We start from the raw sequence: 16,154 nt of genomic DNA, 5'->3' as shown, positions 1-16,154 counted from the left end.
AGTTCTGGGAAAAATGGTGGCATCTTACGAGGCCATTCCATTCGGCAGGTTCCATGCGAGGACTTTTCAATGGGACCTTCTGGACAAGTGGTCCGGATCACATCTACAGATTCATCAAATGATCAGCCTGTCCCCCAGGGCCAGGGTATCTCTCCTGTGGTGGCTGCAGAGTGCTCACATTCTAGAGGGTCGCAGGTTCGGCTTTCAGGACTGGGTTCTGGTAACCACGGACGCGAGCCTCTGAGGCTGGGGAGCAGTCACGCAGGGAAGAAACTTCCAGGGTCTGTGGTCAAGCCAGGAAGCTTGTCTGCACATAAATGTGCTGGAATTAAGGGCCATATACAACGGCCTTCGGCAAGCAGAGACCTTACTTCGAGGTCTACCGGTTCTGATTCAGTCAGACAACATCATAGGCGGCACAAGGAGCAGAGTCGCAATGGCAGAAGCCTCAAAGATTCTTCGATGGGCGGAGAGTCATGTCAGCGCTCTGACAGCAGTCTTCATTCCGGGAGTGGACAACTGGGAAGCAGACTTCCTAAGCAGACACGATCTGCATCCCTGAGAGTGGGAACTTCATCAGGAAGTCTTCGCAGAAATTGCAAGTCAGTGGGGTCTGCCTCAAATAGACATGATGGCATCACGCCTCAACAGGAAACTTCCGAGATATTGCGCTAGGTCAAGGGACCCTCAGGCGGTTGCAATGGACGCGCTGGTGACACCGTGGGTGTTTCAGTCGGTCTATGTGTTCCCTCCTCGTCCTCTCATCTCAAAAATACTGAGAATCATAAGACGAAGAGGTGTACAGACAATTCTCATCGCTCCAGATTGGCCTCGAAGGGCCTGGTATCCGGATCTGCAGGAAATGCTCACAGAGGATCCGTGGCCTCTTCCTCTCAGGGAAGACCTGTTACAACAAGGGCCTTGTCTGTTCCAGGACTTACCGCGTCTGCGTTTGACGGCATGGCCATTGAACGCAGGATCCTAGCGGAGAAGGGCATTCCGGATGAGGTCATTCCTACTCTGATAAAGGCTAGAAAGGAGGTGACAGCGAAACATTATCACCGTATATGGAGGAAGTATGTGTCTTGGTGCGAAGCCAGGAATGCTCCTCCGGAAGAATTTAATCTGGGCCGTTTTGTCCACTTCCTGCAAACTGGAGTGAATTTGGGCCTAAAATTAGGCTCCATTAAGGTTCAGATTTCGGCTCTATCCATTTTCTTTCAAAAGGAATTGGCTTCTCTTCCAGAAGTCCAGACTTTTGTGAAAGGGGTGCTGCATATCCAGCCTCCTTTTGTGCCTCCGGTGGCACCATGGGACCTTAACGTGGTGTTATGTTTTCTTAAGTCTCACTGGTTTGAGCCTCTTCAAGCAGTTGAATTGAAGTATCTCACTTGGAAAGTGGTCATGTTGTTGGCCTTGGCTTCGGCACGGCGAGTGTCTGAGTTGGCGGCTTTTTCTCACAAAATCCCTTATCTGATTTTCCATGTGGATAGAGCTGAGTTGCGGACTCGTCCTCAATTTTTGCCTAAGGTGGTTTCTTCTTTTCATATGAACCAAACTATTGTGGTGCCTGTGGCTACAAGGGACGTGGAGGATTCCACGTCCCTGAATGTGGCCAGAACGGCTCGGGTTAGGAAAACAGAGGCCCTGTTTGTCCTGTATGCAGCCAACAAGGTTGGCACTCCTGCTTCTAAGCAGACTATTGCTCGCTGGATCTGTAACACGATTCAGCAGGCTCATGCTACGGCTGGATTGCCGTTGCCAAATTCGGTAAAGGCCCATTCCAGTAGGAAGGTGGGCTCTTCTTGGGCGGCTGCCCGAGGTGTCTCGGCATTACAGCTTTGCCGAGCAGCTACTTGGTCGGGTTCAAACACCTTTGCAAAGTTCTACAAGTTTGATACCCTGGCTGATGGGGACCTCATGTTTGCTCAATCGGTGCTGCAAAGTCATCCGCACTCTCCCGCCCGGTCTGGAGCTTTGGTATAATCCCCATGGTCCTTACGGAGTCCCCAGCATCCTCTAGGACGTAAGAGAAAATAAGATTTTAAACCTACCGGTAAATCTTTTTCTCCTAGTCCGTAGAGGATGCTGGGCGCCCGTCCCAGTGCTGACTTCATTCTGCAAGACTTGTATATAGTTATTGCTTGCACAAGGGTTTTTTGTTGCAGTTGTGATCGGTCTTTGACTGATGATGTTTTGTTTCATACTGTTGACTGGTTCGTATAGTCCAAGTTATATGGTGTAGCTGGTATGAATCTTGCCCTTGGATTTCCAAAATCCTTTCCTCGCACTGTCCGTCTCCTCTGGGCACAGTTTCTCTAACTGAGGTCTGGAGGAGGGGCATAGAGGGAGGAGCCATTGCACACCCATACCTAAAGTTCTTTTTAGTGCCCATGTCTCCTGCGGAGCCCGTCTATTCCCCATGGTCCTTACGGAGTCCCCAGCATCCTCTACGGACTAGGAGAAAAAGATTTACCGGTAGGTTTAAAATCTTATTTTTTCTCGCAACCTCCTGAGGCATGAGAAAAAATAAGTGCAAACTCTGCACTTTAAGTGCAGAAATGGGAGTTTGGAAGCACAAAGCAGGACCTTAGATGGACAGATACAGTGATTTTGTCTTTGTGCGCACAATTAGGCAGCTCTAATTAACCATGAGATATGGGATCACACCCTGGACCCTAAACAATGGATACAAAAATGGACAGATTATCTCTGGTATACAAGTGCGCCTACACTAAAAAAATTAATAAGAGAAAAGGGTATGTACTCCCCTGATTCGTGTAGTTCTTTGAGGTGTTCCACTTGTCTCTTTAGATGATGTATGACATAAAAGAGAACAAAAAACAAATCCTCGTGTAATACTGTTGGGTGAGATTGCACATTCAAATGGGGAGACGACACCTCACTACTAGTGATGTGGATTTTGATCGGGGTTTTATAACCCTAAATTCAATCACTCAGAATTGGTGAAATAGAAGTAAATCTTCCTGTATATTAGAGAACCGTCACCATAAAAGTTTCAGGGGATGCCCCCTTCAATATACAACTCACAAGTAAAGACTTGTATATAGGCACGTAGAATAACTCAATCACATCAATATGGAATGTAAGGATCAGGGGATGCCCCCTTCAACAAAGGACTCACAAGAGAAGACTTGTACGTGAACGTATAACATATCTCCAATGTTAGATGAAAATCAGGGGATGTCCCCTTAAACAAGACACTCACACACGAAACCTTGTATATATGCAAAGTAGGTGGGTCTTTTCTCTTCCTTGTGGTTGTTTTACTCCACCCTCATCTCTCAAGGTGAATCCTCAGAAAAAAGTGGAATGATATGCCAGTTTTTACTCATAAAAATACATATTTATTAAAAACAACTCTCTTAAAAAAAAAAACTTTAAGGAGCATACCCAGATTGGAGATATCCCAGGAATGAGATGTAGAAAAACGGGGCCCCGTTTGAACAATCCCAGAAATCTCTCCTCATCGGATAGCGTCCTTCCCGTGGCACAGGTACCCCCACCTACGCGTTTCAATCCTTCACGGATCTTTGTCAAGGTGTGAGGGGTAACCTGTGATGTGTGCAATATATACCCAAAGTAATTAACAATATGATACAGGTGTGTTCAATTGGTGTAAAGAACCCCTCCCTCTGTATACTAAATACGGGCTCCTCTTATTTACATAGTTCCTTTTAGATCAAACACAGTCCCGGCCGAGAAGCGATTCATGCCTCTCCCAATATGGCCGCCGGCCAACTTCCGTCCGGACGCAGCCTATTATGTTCCCCACTTCCGCCGATGGTCCGGTCTCCAGCGCGGCCGCTAACTTCCGTTCACGGAAGATGCCACATCCGCCCCACTTCCGCCGGGAGTTCATCCCGCGATCTCCTTTTCTCGGATCTGCCGCACTTCCGCCTCAGATGTGTCCCAGGAATTTGTTCCTCTCCTCATCCGATCCTCCCATAATCGTTCCACCTTATATGTGTAGTTCCCATTAACTTTCTATTTGATATTATAATGGCCATCCTCAGGTGCCTAGAAAGAATCTTTGCGAGAAAAAAAAACCCATGTATGTAATCCTTATAGGTCCTATTACCAATAAATGCAGATGTAAACAAACCAGTATAAAACCTTGTTACCATTAGGGCTTAACAGTGATTTTGAATTACAATGGTTTTTATAGGTAACATGTAGAATTTCTGTGGGCTGATATTCTTAATTTTTTTTAATGTGGATTATCATATATGTTTTTTATGTCCTACTGGTTTGTTTACATCTGCATTTATTGGTAATAGGACCTATACCTATAATAGGATCTTGCCACAGGCAAGCAGGACTTTTGCCCGGGGCGCCGGCCTCCGGAGGGCACAGGGCGCCATCCGTAGGGCGCCGCACCAGGGCAAGATCCGCTGCTGCTGTGTGCCCGCCGCTACCGCTGTGAAGGGAAACTAGACGCGTACGCGTCTTGTTTCCCTTCATGGAGAGGTCCTTTACTGTGCGGTGCGCGATGACGTCATCGTGCACCGCACAGCAAAGGTCCTCTCCACGAAGGGAACTAGACGCTACGTAAATGACCATGCCCCCTTTACGAAGCCACGCCCCCTATTGCCGCCCGGGGCGCTCAGAGCGCCAGAACCGGCCCTGATGGGTGCCCAAACATTACTTGAATTGTGACAATTGTTTGGGTGAAAGTAATGCTGTAATTTAAAGTTAATAAAATACTACAGAACTGACAGGGCCCCAGATACTATGGATGTAGGTACCAGCCACCGGAGATCTGGCTTAGGCATGGGGCACTGCTGTAAAAATCTTTTACGTCACTGGAATAAACCTGACACTATTTATACATGCCATATTTAACATTTGTTTATTTTCTAGAAATGGTGGAAGAGGTGTATACACAGAAAGAGCTTGAGAATTTCTATAGAAACCTTGGAGAAAATAAAGAGGTTTCAAAGCTTGTCTTATTACTCTCTTCATTTGTGAATACACTTAGAAGAGCAGCCAGTGATTCACTGGAAAACTTTCAGAAATATAAACTCCTTTGGACAGAAGACAGAGAATCTAAAATATCGGTAAATGCTAAGCGATTCTTTACATGCAACTCACTGTAATTGTCCTTTGTAATAGACCTCAACATTGATGTGTTCTGTTGTACATTATATTTGCATATTTAATGTCATTTATTATAGGTATGACTGAGTTGATGTGTGTTCTGTGGGAAGGGAGACCAGGCGAGACATTAATAATATCTTACACATCTTTTATGATTGTGTTTATTTCTATGTTTGTTTTTTACCTCCAAGATTATTTAATACTGCGTACTGCCGTGTCAGACAATCAGGTGTTTCTGATGAGGATTCTCCATTGCAAATTAATGTCCCTGCTCTAGTGGTTGCTATTAAGCAGATCCTACAAATCACTTATGATGAGGAGTACGCTACGGTAGCTAAGAAAACTGATATGTTTAAACGTCAGAAGGTGGTTAAAAATGTATTACCCCATTCTGACCATTTGGTGGACATCAGGCAGGAGCCCTGGTCTAATCCAGGATAGAAATTCCCTCTGTCTAAACAGGCTTTAGCCCGCTATCCTCTCCCTGCATAGTTATGTAACAAATGGGAAAATTCACTGCAGGTGGATTCTCATGTCACCTGCCTAGTGGTGTCATCCACTCTGCCTGTCACCACTGTCACTTCACTGATACCCCTTTCACACCGCACAAATAACCTGGTATTGACCCGGCATATTGCCGGGTCGACACTGGTCGGTGTGAAAGGGGCATAGCCGAAATCCCTGGTCTCCTGACCCGGCAATTCAACCCGAGTATAAAGCAATGTTATACCCGGGTTGAATACCGGGTCAGTGGCTGCGTAAATGGGCCCCCGGGTCGATGCAACCCAGGACCCGTTTACCTGATAGGCAGAGGTGGCGTGAAGATGAGCTCATCTCCCAGCGCCGCCTCCGCCCCCGAATCCCCCCCCCCCCCCCGCTGCTATGGCAACCCGCCTGGCCGGGTAGGGAAAGCCTGCAGCAGCTGCCAATGCGGGATTCCACCCGGGAAGGACCCGTTTCCAATTCCCGGGTGGGATCCGGCATTGGCAGTGTGAAAGGTGTATGAAAGAGCCCACAGATAAGCATGTAGAGGGATGCCTGAAATCTATTTACTCCCTTGCAAGTGCTGTACATAGACCCACTATTGCAGCCTTTTGGGCTGCAAAAGGTATTGAAGCATAGGTTCAAGCATTAGAGGAAGAGCTGCCCGAGTATATATCTGACAATGGGGGTCATTCTGACCCGTTTGCACGCAGTAGGTTTTCTCTGCGGTGTGAACAGGTCAGAATTGCGCATGCGTGGCGTAAGCATTGCGCATGCGCGTCGTTGCCCTGCGACGCCGATCGCCGGGCAACGACACGCACAACGAAAAAAGAAAACGCAGCGCCGATCGCATGAAGATTGACAGCGGAGAGGCGTTCCGGAATGGATACTCACCGTTGGATGCCGTTTTCGGGGAGTGGTCGTCCGAACGCAGGTGTGTCCAGGCAAACGGAGGGCGAATGTCTGACATCAAAGCCGGGAGGAACGTCGCTGGATCTGTCGCACAGGGTAAGTAGCTTCAGCCTTACTCCTAGGTTGCTGAAAACTTTTTTTGCTTAGCAGGGCTGCACAAGCATTCACTCCCCCATAGGCGGGGATTAGTTGATCGCACCAGCAGCAAAAAGGTGCTGGCTGCGATCAACTCGGAATGACCCCAAATGTCAGGCAATACATGTCTCACATATCCACCACCGCCTATTACATTCACAAGGCATCGTCTGAGGCGGGTGTGTTTGCTGCCAAGGCGTCAACTACGTCTGTCCTGGCTCGCCGTATTCTGTAGTTGAGGTCATGGAAAGTGGACCTAGACTCCAAAAAGACCTTGGAGGTACTCCCCTTTAAGGGGGACATTTTGTATGGGGAAAACCTAAATAAAATTGTGTCTGAACTGGTGGCTGCTAAGATTGCCTTTCTCCCAAATACTACTCCTTCTGCACAGAAGACTAAAGGTACCACTTTTCGTTCCTTTCGGCCTCAAGGGAAAGCAAGGTCAGGCATACCCGAGACAATCTCGTGCTCCCAAAACCACTAAGCCCAAGGCAAAGCAGTCCTGGGTGGCCCATCAGCCTGCTTCTAAGCAAGACAAGCCTGCCGCATGACGGGGTGAGTCTCCTCCTGGGGGACCCCAGGGTGGGAGGCCGACTTCTGCAGTTCACCTAGGTCTGGTTAAAAACCACTTCAGATGCATGGGTGCGAGAAGTTGTCTGTCAGGGTTACGCAGTCTCTTTCAAGAGACATCCCCATCACCAGTTTTGCACCACGGTTATCCCTTCGGATCCGTTAAAGGTGCAAGCTCTGAAAAAGGTTGTGTGTTCTCTCCTGAATACAGGAGTGGTAGTGCCAGTACATCAGTCCCAGATAGGCAGAGGTTACTACTCGACCCTGTTTTTAGTTCCGAAACCCAATGGGTCTTTCCGGCCTATATAAGTTTGTGAGACTGTCCAAGTCCCGAATGGAAACGCTGCACTCAATTGTACTGGCTATGGAACCCGGAGACATTATGGTATCCCTGGATATTCAGGATGCGTACCTGAATACCTATTGCCATGTCACATCAGCAGTATCTGCGGTTTGCTATTGGCAACCTTTACTATCAGTTCCAGGCTCTGCTATTTGGACTGGCTACGGTTCTTCGGATTTTCACCAAGATCATGGCCTTAATGACGGCCCATCTCCGTCGCCAGGGAGTCAGGATCCTGCCGTATCTGGATGACTTGCTGATTCTGGCAAACTACCACGATGTCCTCCTCAGTCATCAGCAACTGACGGTAAGCTTCCTACAAGCCCACGGGTCGCTCATCAATTGCATGAAATCCTCACTGGTCCCAGCTCAGAGCATGGTGCACCTGGGGGCACTCCTGGACATGCACAGTCAGTGACTATTTCTGTCTCCACAGAAAGTCCTGAAGCTGCAGGACAGGATAAGATGCTTCAATTTGTCGCCCCAGAGTGTCAATACACTCGGCAAATGCAAGTACTTGGCCTAATCGTATCGGCATTCGACATATGTGGAGTACGCTCAATTTCATTCCCGCCCTCTGCAGAGATTAATCGTTTCCAAGTGGGACAGCCTACCTCATCGGATCAGATCTCACATCACTTTGACTCCGGCGGTTCATCTGTCGCTGACCGGGTGGCTACAGGACCAGCAAGTGAGCAGGGGCCGTTCCTCCTGGATCCCTGACTGGGTCCTGCTGACAATGGATACCAATCTGTGGGGATGGGGTGCGATATTGGAGCAACATTCTTTTCAGGGTCGCTGGACCAAGGAGAAATCACTGCTCCCGATAAGCATTCTGGAGTTGTGGACGGTGTAGAATGCTTTCTCTAACGTCCTAAGTGGATGCTGGGGACTCCGTAAGGACCATGGGGATTAGCGGCTCCGCAGGAGACTGGGCACAACTATAAAGAAAGCTTTTAGACTACTGGTGTGCACTGGCTCCTCCCACTAAGACCCTCCTCCAGACCCCAGTTAGATTCTTGTGCCCGGCTGGGCTGGATGCACACTAGGGGCTCTCCTGAGCACCTAGAAAGAAAGTATATTTAGGTTTTTTATTTTCAGTGAGATCTGCTGGCAACAGACTCACTGCAGCGAGGGACTAAGGGGAGAAGAAGCGAACCTACCTAACAGGTGGTAGTTTGGGCTTCTTAGGCTACTGGACACCATTAGCTCCAGAGGGATCGACCGCAGGACCCGACCTTGGTGTTCGTTCCCGGAGCCGCGCCGCCGTCCCCCTTACAGAGCCAGAAGCACGAAGCAGGTCCGGAAAATCGGCGGCAGAAGACTTCGGTCTTCACCAAGGTAGCGCACAGCACTGCAGCTGTGCGCCATTGCTCCTCATGTACACCTCACACTTCGGTCACTGATGGGTGCAGGGCGCTGGGGGGGGCGCCCTGAGGGCAATATATAACACCTTGGCTGGCAAAATATACATCATATATAGTCCTAGAGGCTATATAGATGTAAAATTACCCCTGCCAGTATTACAGAAAAAGCGGGAGAAAGTCTGACAAAAAGGGGGCGGGGCTTCTCCCTCAGCACACTGGCGCCATTTTTCCCTCACAGTTCCGCTGGAAGGAAGCTCCCTGGCTCTCCCCTGCAGTCTGATTACTACAGAAGGGTAAAAAAGAGAGAGGGGGGGGGGGGGGGGGCACTAATTTTAGGCGCTATACAGATATTATAAGCAGCTATAGGGAAAACACTCATTGATAGTGGGATCCCAGTGTTATATAGCGCTCTGGTGTGTGCTGGCATACTCTCTCTCTGTCTCTCCAAAGGGCTTTGTGGGGTCCTGTCCTCTGTCAGAGCATTCCCTGTGTGTTTGCGGTGTGTCGGTACGGCTGTGTCGACATGTTTGATGAGGAGGCTTATGTGGAGGCGGAGCAGATGCCTGTAAATGTGATGTCACCCCCTGTGGGGTCGACACCTGAGTGGATGGTGCTGTGGAAGGAAGTACGTGATAGTGTCGACTCCTTACATAAAAGGTTCGACGACATACCAAATGTGGGACAGCCAGCTTCTCAGCCTGTGCCTGCCCAAGCGTCTCAAAAACCATCAGGGGCTACCTCAGATGGTTGACACAGATGTCGACACGGAGACTGACTCCAGTGTCGACGAGGATGAGACTAATGTAACTTCCAGTAGGGCCACACGTTACATGATTCAGGCAATGAAAAATGTGTTGCACATTTCTGATGTTACCCCTGGTACCACAAAAAAGGGTATAATGTTTGGAGAGAAAAAACTACCAGTAGCTTTTCCTCCATCTGAAGAATTAAATGAAGTGTGTGAAGAAGCGTGGGCTTCCCCTGATAAAAAAGCTGGTAATTTCTAAGAGGTTACTAATGGCGTACCCTTTCCCGCCAGAGGATAGGTCACGCTGGGAAATATCCCCTAGGGTGGATAAAGCGCTCACACGTTTGTCAAAAAAGGTGGCACTACCGTCTCCGGATACGGCCGCCCTGAAGGAATCTGCTGATAGAAAACAGGAGGCTATCCTGAAATCTATATATACACACACAGGTGTTATACTGAGACCGGCTATAGCCTCAGCCTGGATGTGCAGTGCTGCTGCTGCGTGGTCAGATTCCCTGTCAGAAAATATAGATACCCTAGACAGGGACACTATTTTGCTTAACGTAGAGCATATAAAAGATGCACTTTTATACATGAGGGATGCACAGAGGGATATTTGCCGGCTGGCATCCAAAATTAGTGCAATGTCCATTTCTGCCAGGAGAGGGTTATGGACTCGGCAGTGGACAGGTGATGCAGATTCCAAACGACACATGGAAGTTCTGCCTTATAAGGGTGAGGAATTGTTCGGGGATGGTCTCTCGGACCTCGTTTCCACAGCAACAGCTGGGAAGTCTACATTTTTACCCCATGTTCCCTCACAACCAAAGAAAGCACCGTATTATCAGGTACAGTCCTTTCGGCCCAATAGGGGCAAGCGGGTTAAAGGCGCGTCCTTTCTGCCCAGAGGCAGAGGTAAAGGGAAAAGCTGCAGCATACATCCAGTTCCCAGGAGCAAAAGTCCTCCCCCGCTTCCTCTAAGTCCACAGCATGACGCTGGGGCTCCACAGGCGTAGCCAGGTGCGGTGGGGGCCCGTCTCAAACATTTCAGCAATCAGTGGGCTCGTTCACGGGTGGATCCCTGTATCCTTCAAGTAGTATCTCAGGGGTACAAACTGGAATTCGAGACGTCTCCCCCCCGCCGTTTCCTCAAATCTGCCTTGCCAACCACTCCCTCAGGCAGGGAGGCAGTGTTACAGGCAATTCAAAAGCTGTATTCACAACAAGTGATAGTAAAGGTGCCCCTACTTCAACAAGGAAGGGGTTACTATTCCACAATGTTTGTGGTACCGAAACCGGACGGTTCGGTGAGACCCATTTTAAATTTGAAATCCTTGAACACATATATAAAAAAATTCAAGTTCAAGATGGAATCGCTCAGGGCGGTTATTGCAAGCCTGGACGAGGGAGATTACATGGTATCGCTGGACATCAAGGATGCTTACCTGCATGTCCCCATTTACCATCCTCACCAGGAGTACCTCAGGTTTGTGGTACAAGATTGTCATTACCAATTCCAGACGTTGCCGTTCGGTCTCTCCACGGCTCCGAGGGTCTTTACCATGGTAATGGCAGAAATGATGATACTCCTTCGAAGGAAGGGAGTTTTAATTATCCCGTACTTGGACGATCTCCTGATAAAGGCGAGGTCCAGAGAGCAGTTGTTGGTAGGGGTAGCACTATCTCGGGAAGTGCTACACCAGCACGGCTGGATTCTAAACATTCCAAAGTCACAGCTGGTCCCTACGACACGCCTGCAGTTCCTAGGGATGGTTCTGGACACAGAACAGAGAAAAGTGTTTCTCCCGGAGGAAAAGGCCAAGGAGCTGTCATCTCTAGTCAGAGGCCTCCTAAAACCAAAATAGGTGTCGGTGCATCATTGCACGCGGATCCTGGGAAAAATGGTAGCTTCCTACGAAGCGATTCCATTCGGCAGGTTTCATGCAAGAACCTTTCAGTGGGACCTGTTGGACAAGTGGTCCGGATCGCATCTTCAGATGCATCGTCTGATAACCCTGTCTCCAAGGACAAGGGTGTCTCTACTATGGTGGCTGCAGAGTGCTCATCTTCAAGAGGGCCGCAGATTCGGCATACAGGACTGGGTCCTGGTGACCACGGATGCCAGCCTTCGAGGCTGGGGAGCAGTCACACGGGGAAGAAACTTCCAAGGACTATGGTCAAGTCAGGAGACTTCCCTGCACATAAATATTCTGGAACTAAGGGCCATTTACAATGCCCTAAGTCAGGCAAAACCCCTGCTTCAAAACCAGCCGGTACTGATCCAGTCAGACAACATCACGGCGGTCGCCCATGTAAATCGTCAGGACGGCACGAGAAGCAGGACGGCGATGGCAGAAGCCACAAGGATTCTCCGATAGGCGGAAAATCACGTGTTAGCACTGTCAGCAGTGTTCATTCCGGGAGTGGACAACTGGGAAGCAGACTTCCTCAGCAGGCACGACCTCCACTCGGGAGAGTGGGGACTTCATCCAGAAGTCTTTCAAATGATTGTAAACCATTTGGAAAAACCACAGGTGGACATGATGGCGTCCCGCCTAAACAAAAAGCTAGAAAAATATTGCGCCAGGTCAAGAGACCCGCAGGCGATAGCTGTGGACGCTCTGGTAACACCGTGGGTGTACCGATCGGTTTATGTGTTCCCTCCTCTTCCTCTCATACCAAAGGTACTGAGGATAATAAGGAGAAGAGGAGTAAGAACTATACTGATTGTTCCGGATTGGCCAAGAAGAGCGTGGTATCCGGAACTTCAAGAAATGATATCAGAGGACCCATGGCCTCTACCGCTCAGACAGGACCTGCTGCAGCAGGGGCCCTGTCTGTTCCAAGACTTACCGCGGCTGCGTTTGACGGCATGGCGGTTGAACACCGGATCCTGAAGGAAAAGGGCATTCCGGAGGAAGTCATTCCTACGCTGATAAAAGCTAGGAAAGAAGTAACCGCAAACCATTATCACCGCATATGGCGAAAATATGTTGCGTGGTGTGAGGCCAGGAAGGCTCCAACGGAGGAATTTCAGCTGGGCCGATTCCTGCACTTCCTACAGTCAGGGGTGACTATGGGCCTTAAATTGGGTTCCATTAAGGTCCAGATTTCGGCTCTATCGATTTTCTTCCAGAGAGAATTGGCTTCGCTACCTGAAGTTCAGACTTTTGTTAAGGGAGTGCTGCATATTCAGCCCCCTTTTGTGCCTCCAGTGGCACCTTGGGATCTCAACGTGGTGTTGGATTTCCTAAAGTCACATTGGTTTGAGCCACTGAAAACCGTGGATTTGAAATATCTCACGTGGAAGGTGGTCATGTTATTGGCCTTGGCTTCGGCCAGGCGTGTTTCAGAATTGGCGGCTTTGTCATGTAAAAGCCCTTATCTGATTTTCCATATGGATAGGGCAGTATTGAGGACTCGTCCCCAGTTTCTCCCCAAAGTGGTATCAGCTTTTCATCTGAACCAACCTATCGTGGTGCCTGCGGCTACAAATGACTTGGAGGCTTCCAAGTTGTTGGATGTAGTTAGGGCCCTGAAAATCTATGTTTCCAGGACAGCTGGAGTCAGGAAGACTGACTCGCTCTTTATCCTGTATGCGCCCAACAAGTTGGGTGCACCTGCTTCTAAGCAGACTATTGCTCGCTGGATCTGTAGTACGATTCAGCTTGCACATTCTGCGGCTGGACTGCCGCATCCTAAATCAGTGAAAGCCCATTCCACGAGGAAAGTGGGCTCTTCTTGGGCGGCTGCCCGAGGGGTCTCGGCTCTTCAACTTTGCCGAGCTGCTACTTGGTCAGGGGCAAACACGTTTGCAAAATTCTACAAATTTGATACCCTGGCTGAGGAGGACCTTGAGTTCTTTCATTCGGTGCTGCAGAGTCATCCGCACTCTCCCGCCCGTTTGGGAGCTTTGGTATAATCCCCATGGTCCTTACGGAGTCCCCAGCATCCACGTAGGACGTTAGAGAAAATAAGAATTTACTCACCGGTAATTCTATTTCTCATAGTCCGTAGTGGATGCTGGGCGCCCATCCCAAGTGCGGATTGTCTGCAATACTTGTATATAGTTATTGCTTAACTAAAGGGTTATTGTTGAGCTATCTGTTGAGAGGCTCAGTTGTTATCATGCTGTTAACTGGGTATTGTATCACGAGTTATACGGTGTGATTGGTGTGGCTGGTATGAGTCTTACCCGGGATTCAAAATCCTTCCTAATTGTGTCAGCTCTTCCGGGCACAGTATCCTAACTGAGGTCTGGAGGAGGGTCTTAGTGGGAGGAGCCAGTGCACACCAGTAGTCTAAAAGCTTTCTTTATAGTTGTGCCCAGTCTCCTGCGGAGCCGCTAATCCCCATGGTCCTTACGGAGTCCCCAGCATCCACTACGGACTATGAGAAATAGAATTACCGGTGAGTAAATTCTTATTTTAACTCTCATACTGCCTCTGGTACAGAACAGGCCTGTTCAAGTACGGTCTGACAACACCACCAAAGTGGCATACATAAACCATCAAGGCGGCACTCGAAGCTGCATGGCAATGATGGAAGTGTCAAAAATCCATCGTTGGGCGAAACACCATCTGCCAGCAATATCAGCAGTGTTCATTCTGGGCGTCCTGAACTGGGAAGCGGACTTCCTCAGTCGCCAGGACGTGCATGCCGGAGAGTGGAGTCTTCATCCAGAAGTCTTTCAACTACTTGTGGACATGTGGGGCCTACCAGATGTAGACCTGATGGCGTCTCGACACAATCACAAGGTTCCGGTATTCGGATCAAGGGCCAGGGATCCTCAAGGAGCGTTCGTGGACACACTAGCCGTTCCATGGAACTTTCGGCTGCCCTACGTGTACCTCCCAGTGTCACTCCAGCCCAGGGTCCTGCGGAAGTTCAAGTAAGAAGGAGGAATACTACTTCTAGTCACTCCGGCGTGGCCCAGACGGCATAGGTTCTCAGACCTACAGGGTCTATCGACAGAGCGTCCCGTGCTGCTTCCTCAACACCCAGACCTCCTCTTTCAGGGCCCTTGTCTCTACCCAGACCTGTCCAGACTGGCTTTGATGGCGTGGCTCTTGAAGCATCACTCCTGAAGGCCAAAGGATTCTCACAGGCAGTTATACAAACTATGTTGAAAGCCTGCAACCCGGAATCTGCCCGGATTTATTATAGGGTCTGGAATTCTTACTTCACCTGGTGTGCTGATCAGAATTATGATGCATACAGATTCAGAACTTCCAGAATTCTGGCTTTTCTACAACAAGGCCTGGACTTAGGCCTTCGTCTGGCCTCCCTCAGTGTTCACATATCTGCCTTGCCCATGTGGTTTCAAAGAAAGATTGCGTCTATACCTGACGTTCATACGTTCACTCAGGGTGTGTTACGGATTCAGCCTACCTATGTCCTTCCTGTGGCTCCATGGGATCTATCTGTTGTCCTGAATGCCCTGCAAGAGTCTCCATTTGAACCTCTTGAGTCGGTGGCCCTAAAATAGCTCACGGCCAAGGTCCTGTTTTTACTGGCTATTGCCTCTGCTAGAAGGGTGTCGGACTTAGGCGCATTGTCCTGTCGTCCACCCTTTCTGATATTTCATCGTGACTGGGTAGTTCTTAGAACTCGCCCAGGTTATTTACCTAAGGGGGTGTCATAAGGGGGTGTCATCTTTTCACCTTAACCAAGAGATTGCGGTCCCAGTCTTTATCTCTTCTGATTTGTCCTCCAAAGAATGGTCTTTGGATGTGGTAAGGGCTCTCCGTATATATGTGGAGAGGACTGCCTCCATCAGGAGGTCAGATACCCTTTTTGTACTGTTTGGTTTTCACAAACGTGGCTGGCCTGTGAATAAGCAAACCTTGGCCAGATGGATTAGAATGGTGATTGCACAAGCCTGTGCGCAGCCAGGACTTCCAGCTCCTACTGCTATTAAAGCCCATTCTACTCGGTCTCTTGGACCTTCTTGGGCGCCCGTCGTGGCGCGTCCGCAGAACAATTGTGCAAGGCGGCTACGTGGTCCTCAGTGAACACTTTCATTAGGTTCTTTGCCTTTGATACTTCCGCCTCCCAGTATGCTTCCTTTGAAAGCAGTGTTCTTATACCCGCTAAGGCGCGTCCCCTCCCTTGAGGAACTGCTTTAGGACATCCCAGATGTTTCCCTGTGGAAAAAGAGAGTTATGGTAGACTTACCATTGTTAACTCTCTTTCTACGAAGGGAAACTGGGTTCCACAGGGCACCCACCCTGACGCACCTAGCTTCTATGTGTTTGTATGGCATTAGCCGCTGGTCCCTTCTCCTGTCGTAAGAATGTAGTTCTATGTGACTAACATCTGCCTTCTCTCTTGCCTGCTCCTGCATTGGACTGGTTAACAAAACTGAGCTCACAGTGCCTGGAGGTGGGGTTATAGAGGAGACCCCAATGCATCCTGGGACAGCCTAAAGCTTTAGTCTGTTGGTGCCTCTGGATCAAGATCCACTCTACACACC

At 49.2% G+C, this 16,154-nt stretch overlaps 1 protein-coding gene across 1 annotated transcript in view; it reads left to right on the top strand.

The window, feature by feature from the left end:
* Positions 1 to 16,154, top strand: part of DNAH8 (dynein axonemal heavy chain 8) — a 1,853,457-nt gene that overhangs the window by 754,131 nt on the left and 1,083,172 nt on the right. Inside the window, exon 27 of the mRNA XM_063918852.1 lies at positions 4,885 to 5,081. Coding sequence (XP_063774922.1) covers positions 4,885 to 5,081 — 197 coding nt within the window. The remainder of the gene's footprint in view (positions 1 to 4,884; positions 5,082 to 16,154) is intronic.

This window comes from Pseudophryne corroboree, chromosome 4 (assembly GCF_028390025.1).
Source record: "Pseudophryne corroboree isolate aPseCor3 chromosome 4, aPseCor3.hap2, whole genome shotgun sequence".
Taxonomy (NCBI): domain Eukaryota; kingdom Metazoa; phylum Chordata; class Amphibia; order Anura; family Myobatrachidae; genus Pseudophryne; species Pseudophryne corroboree.
Note: the sequence above shows the minus strand (reverse complement) of the source record. Positions and strands in the feature narration are given on the sequence as shown.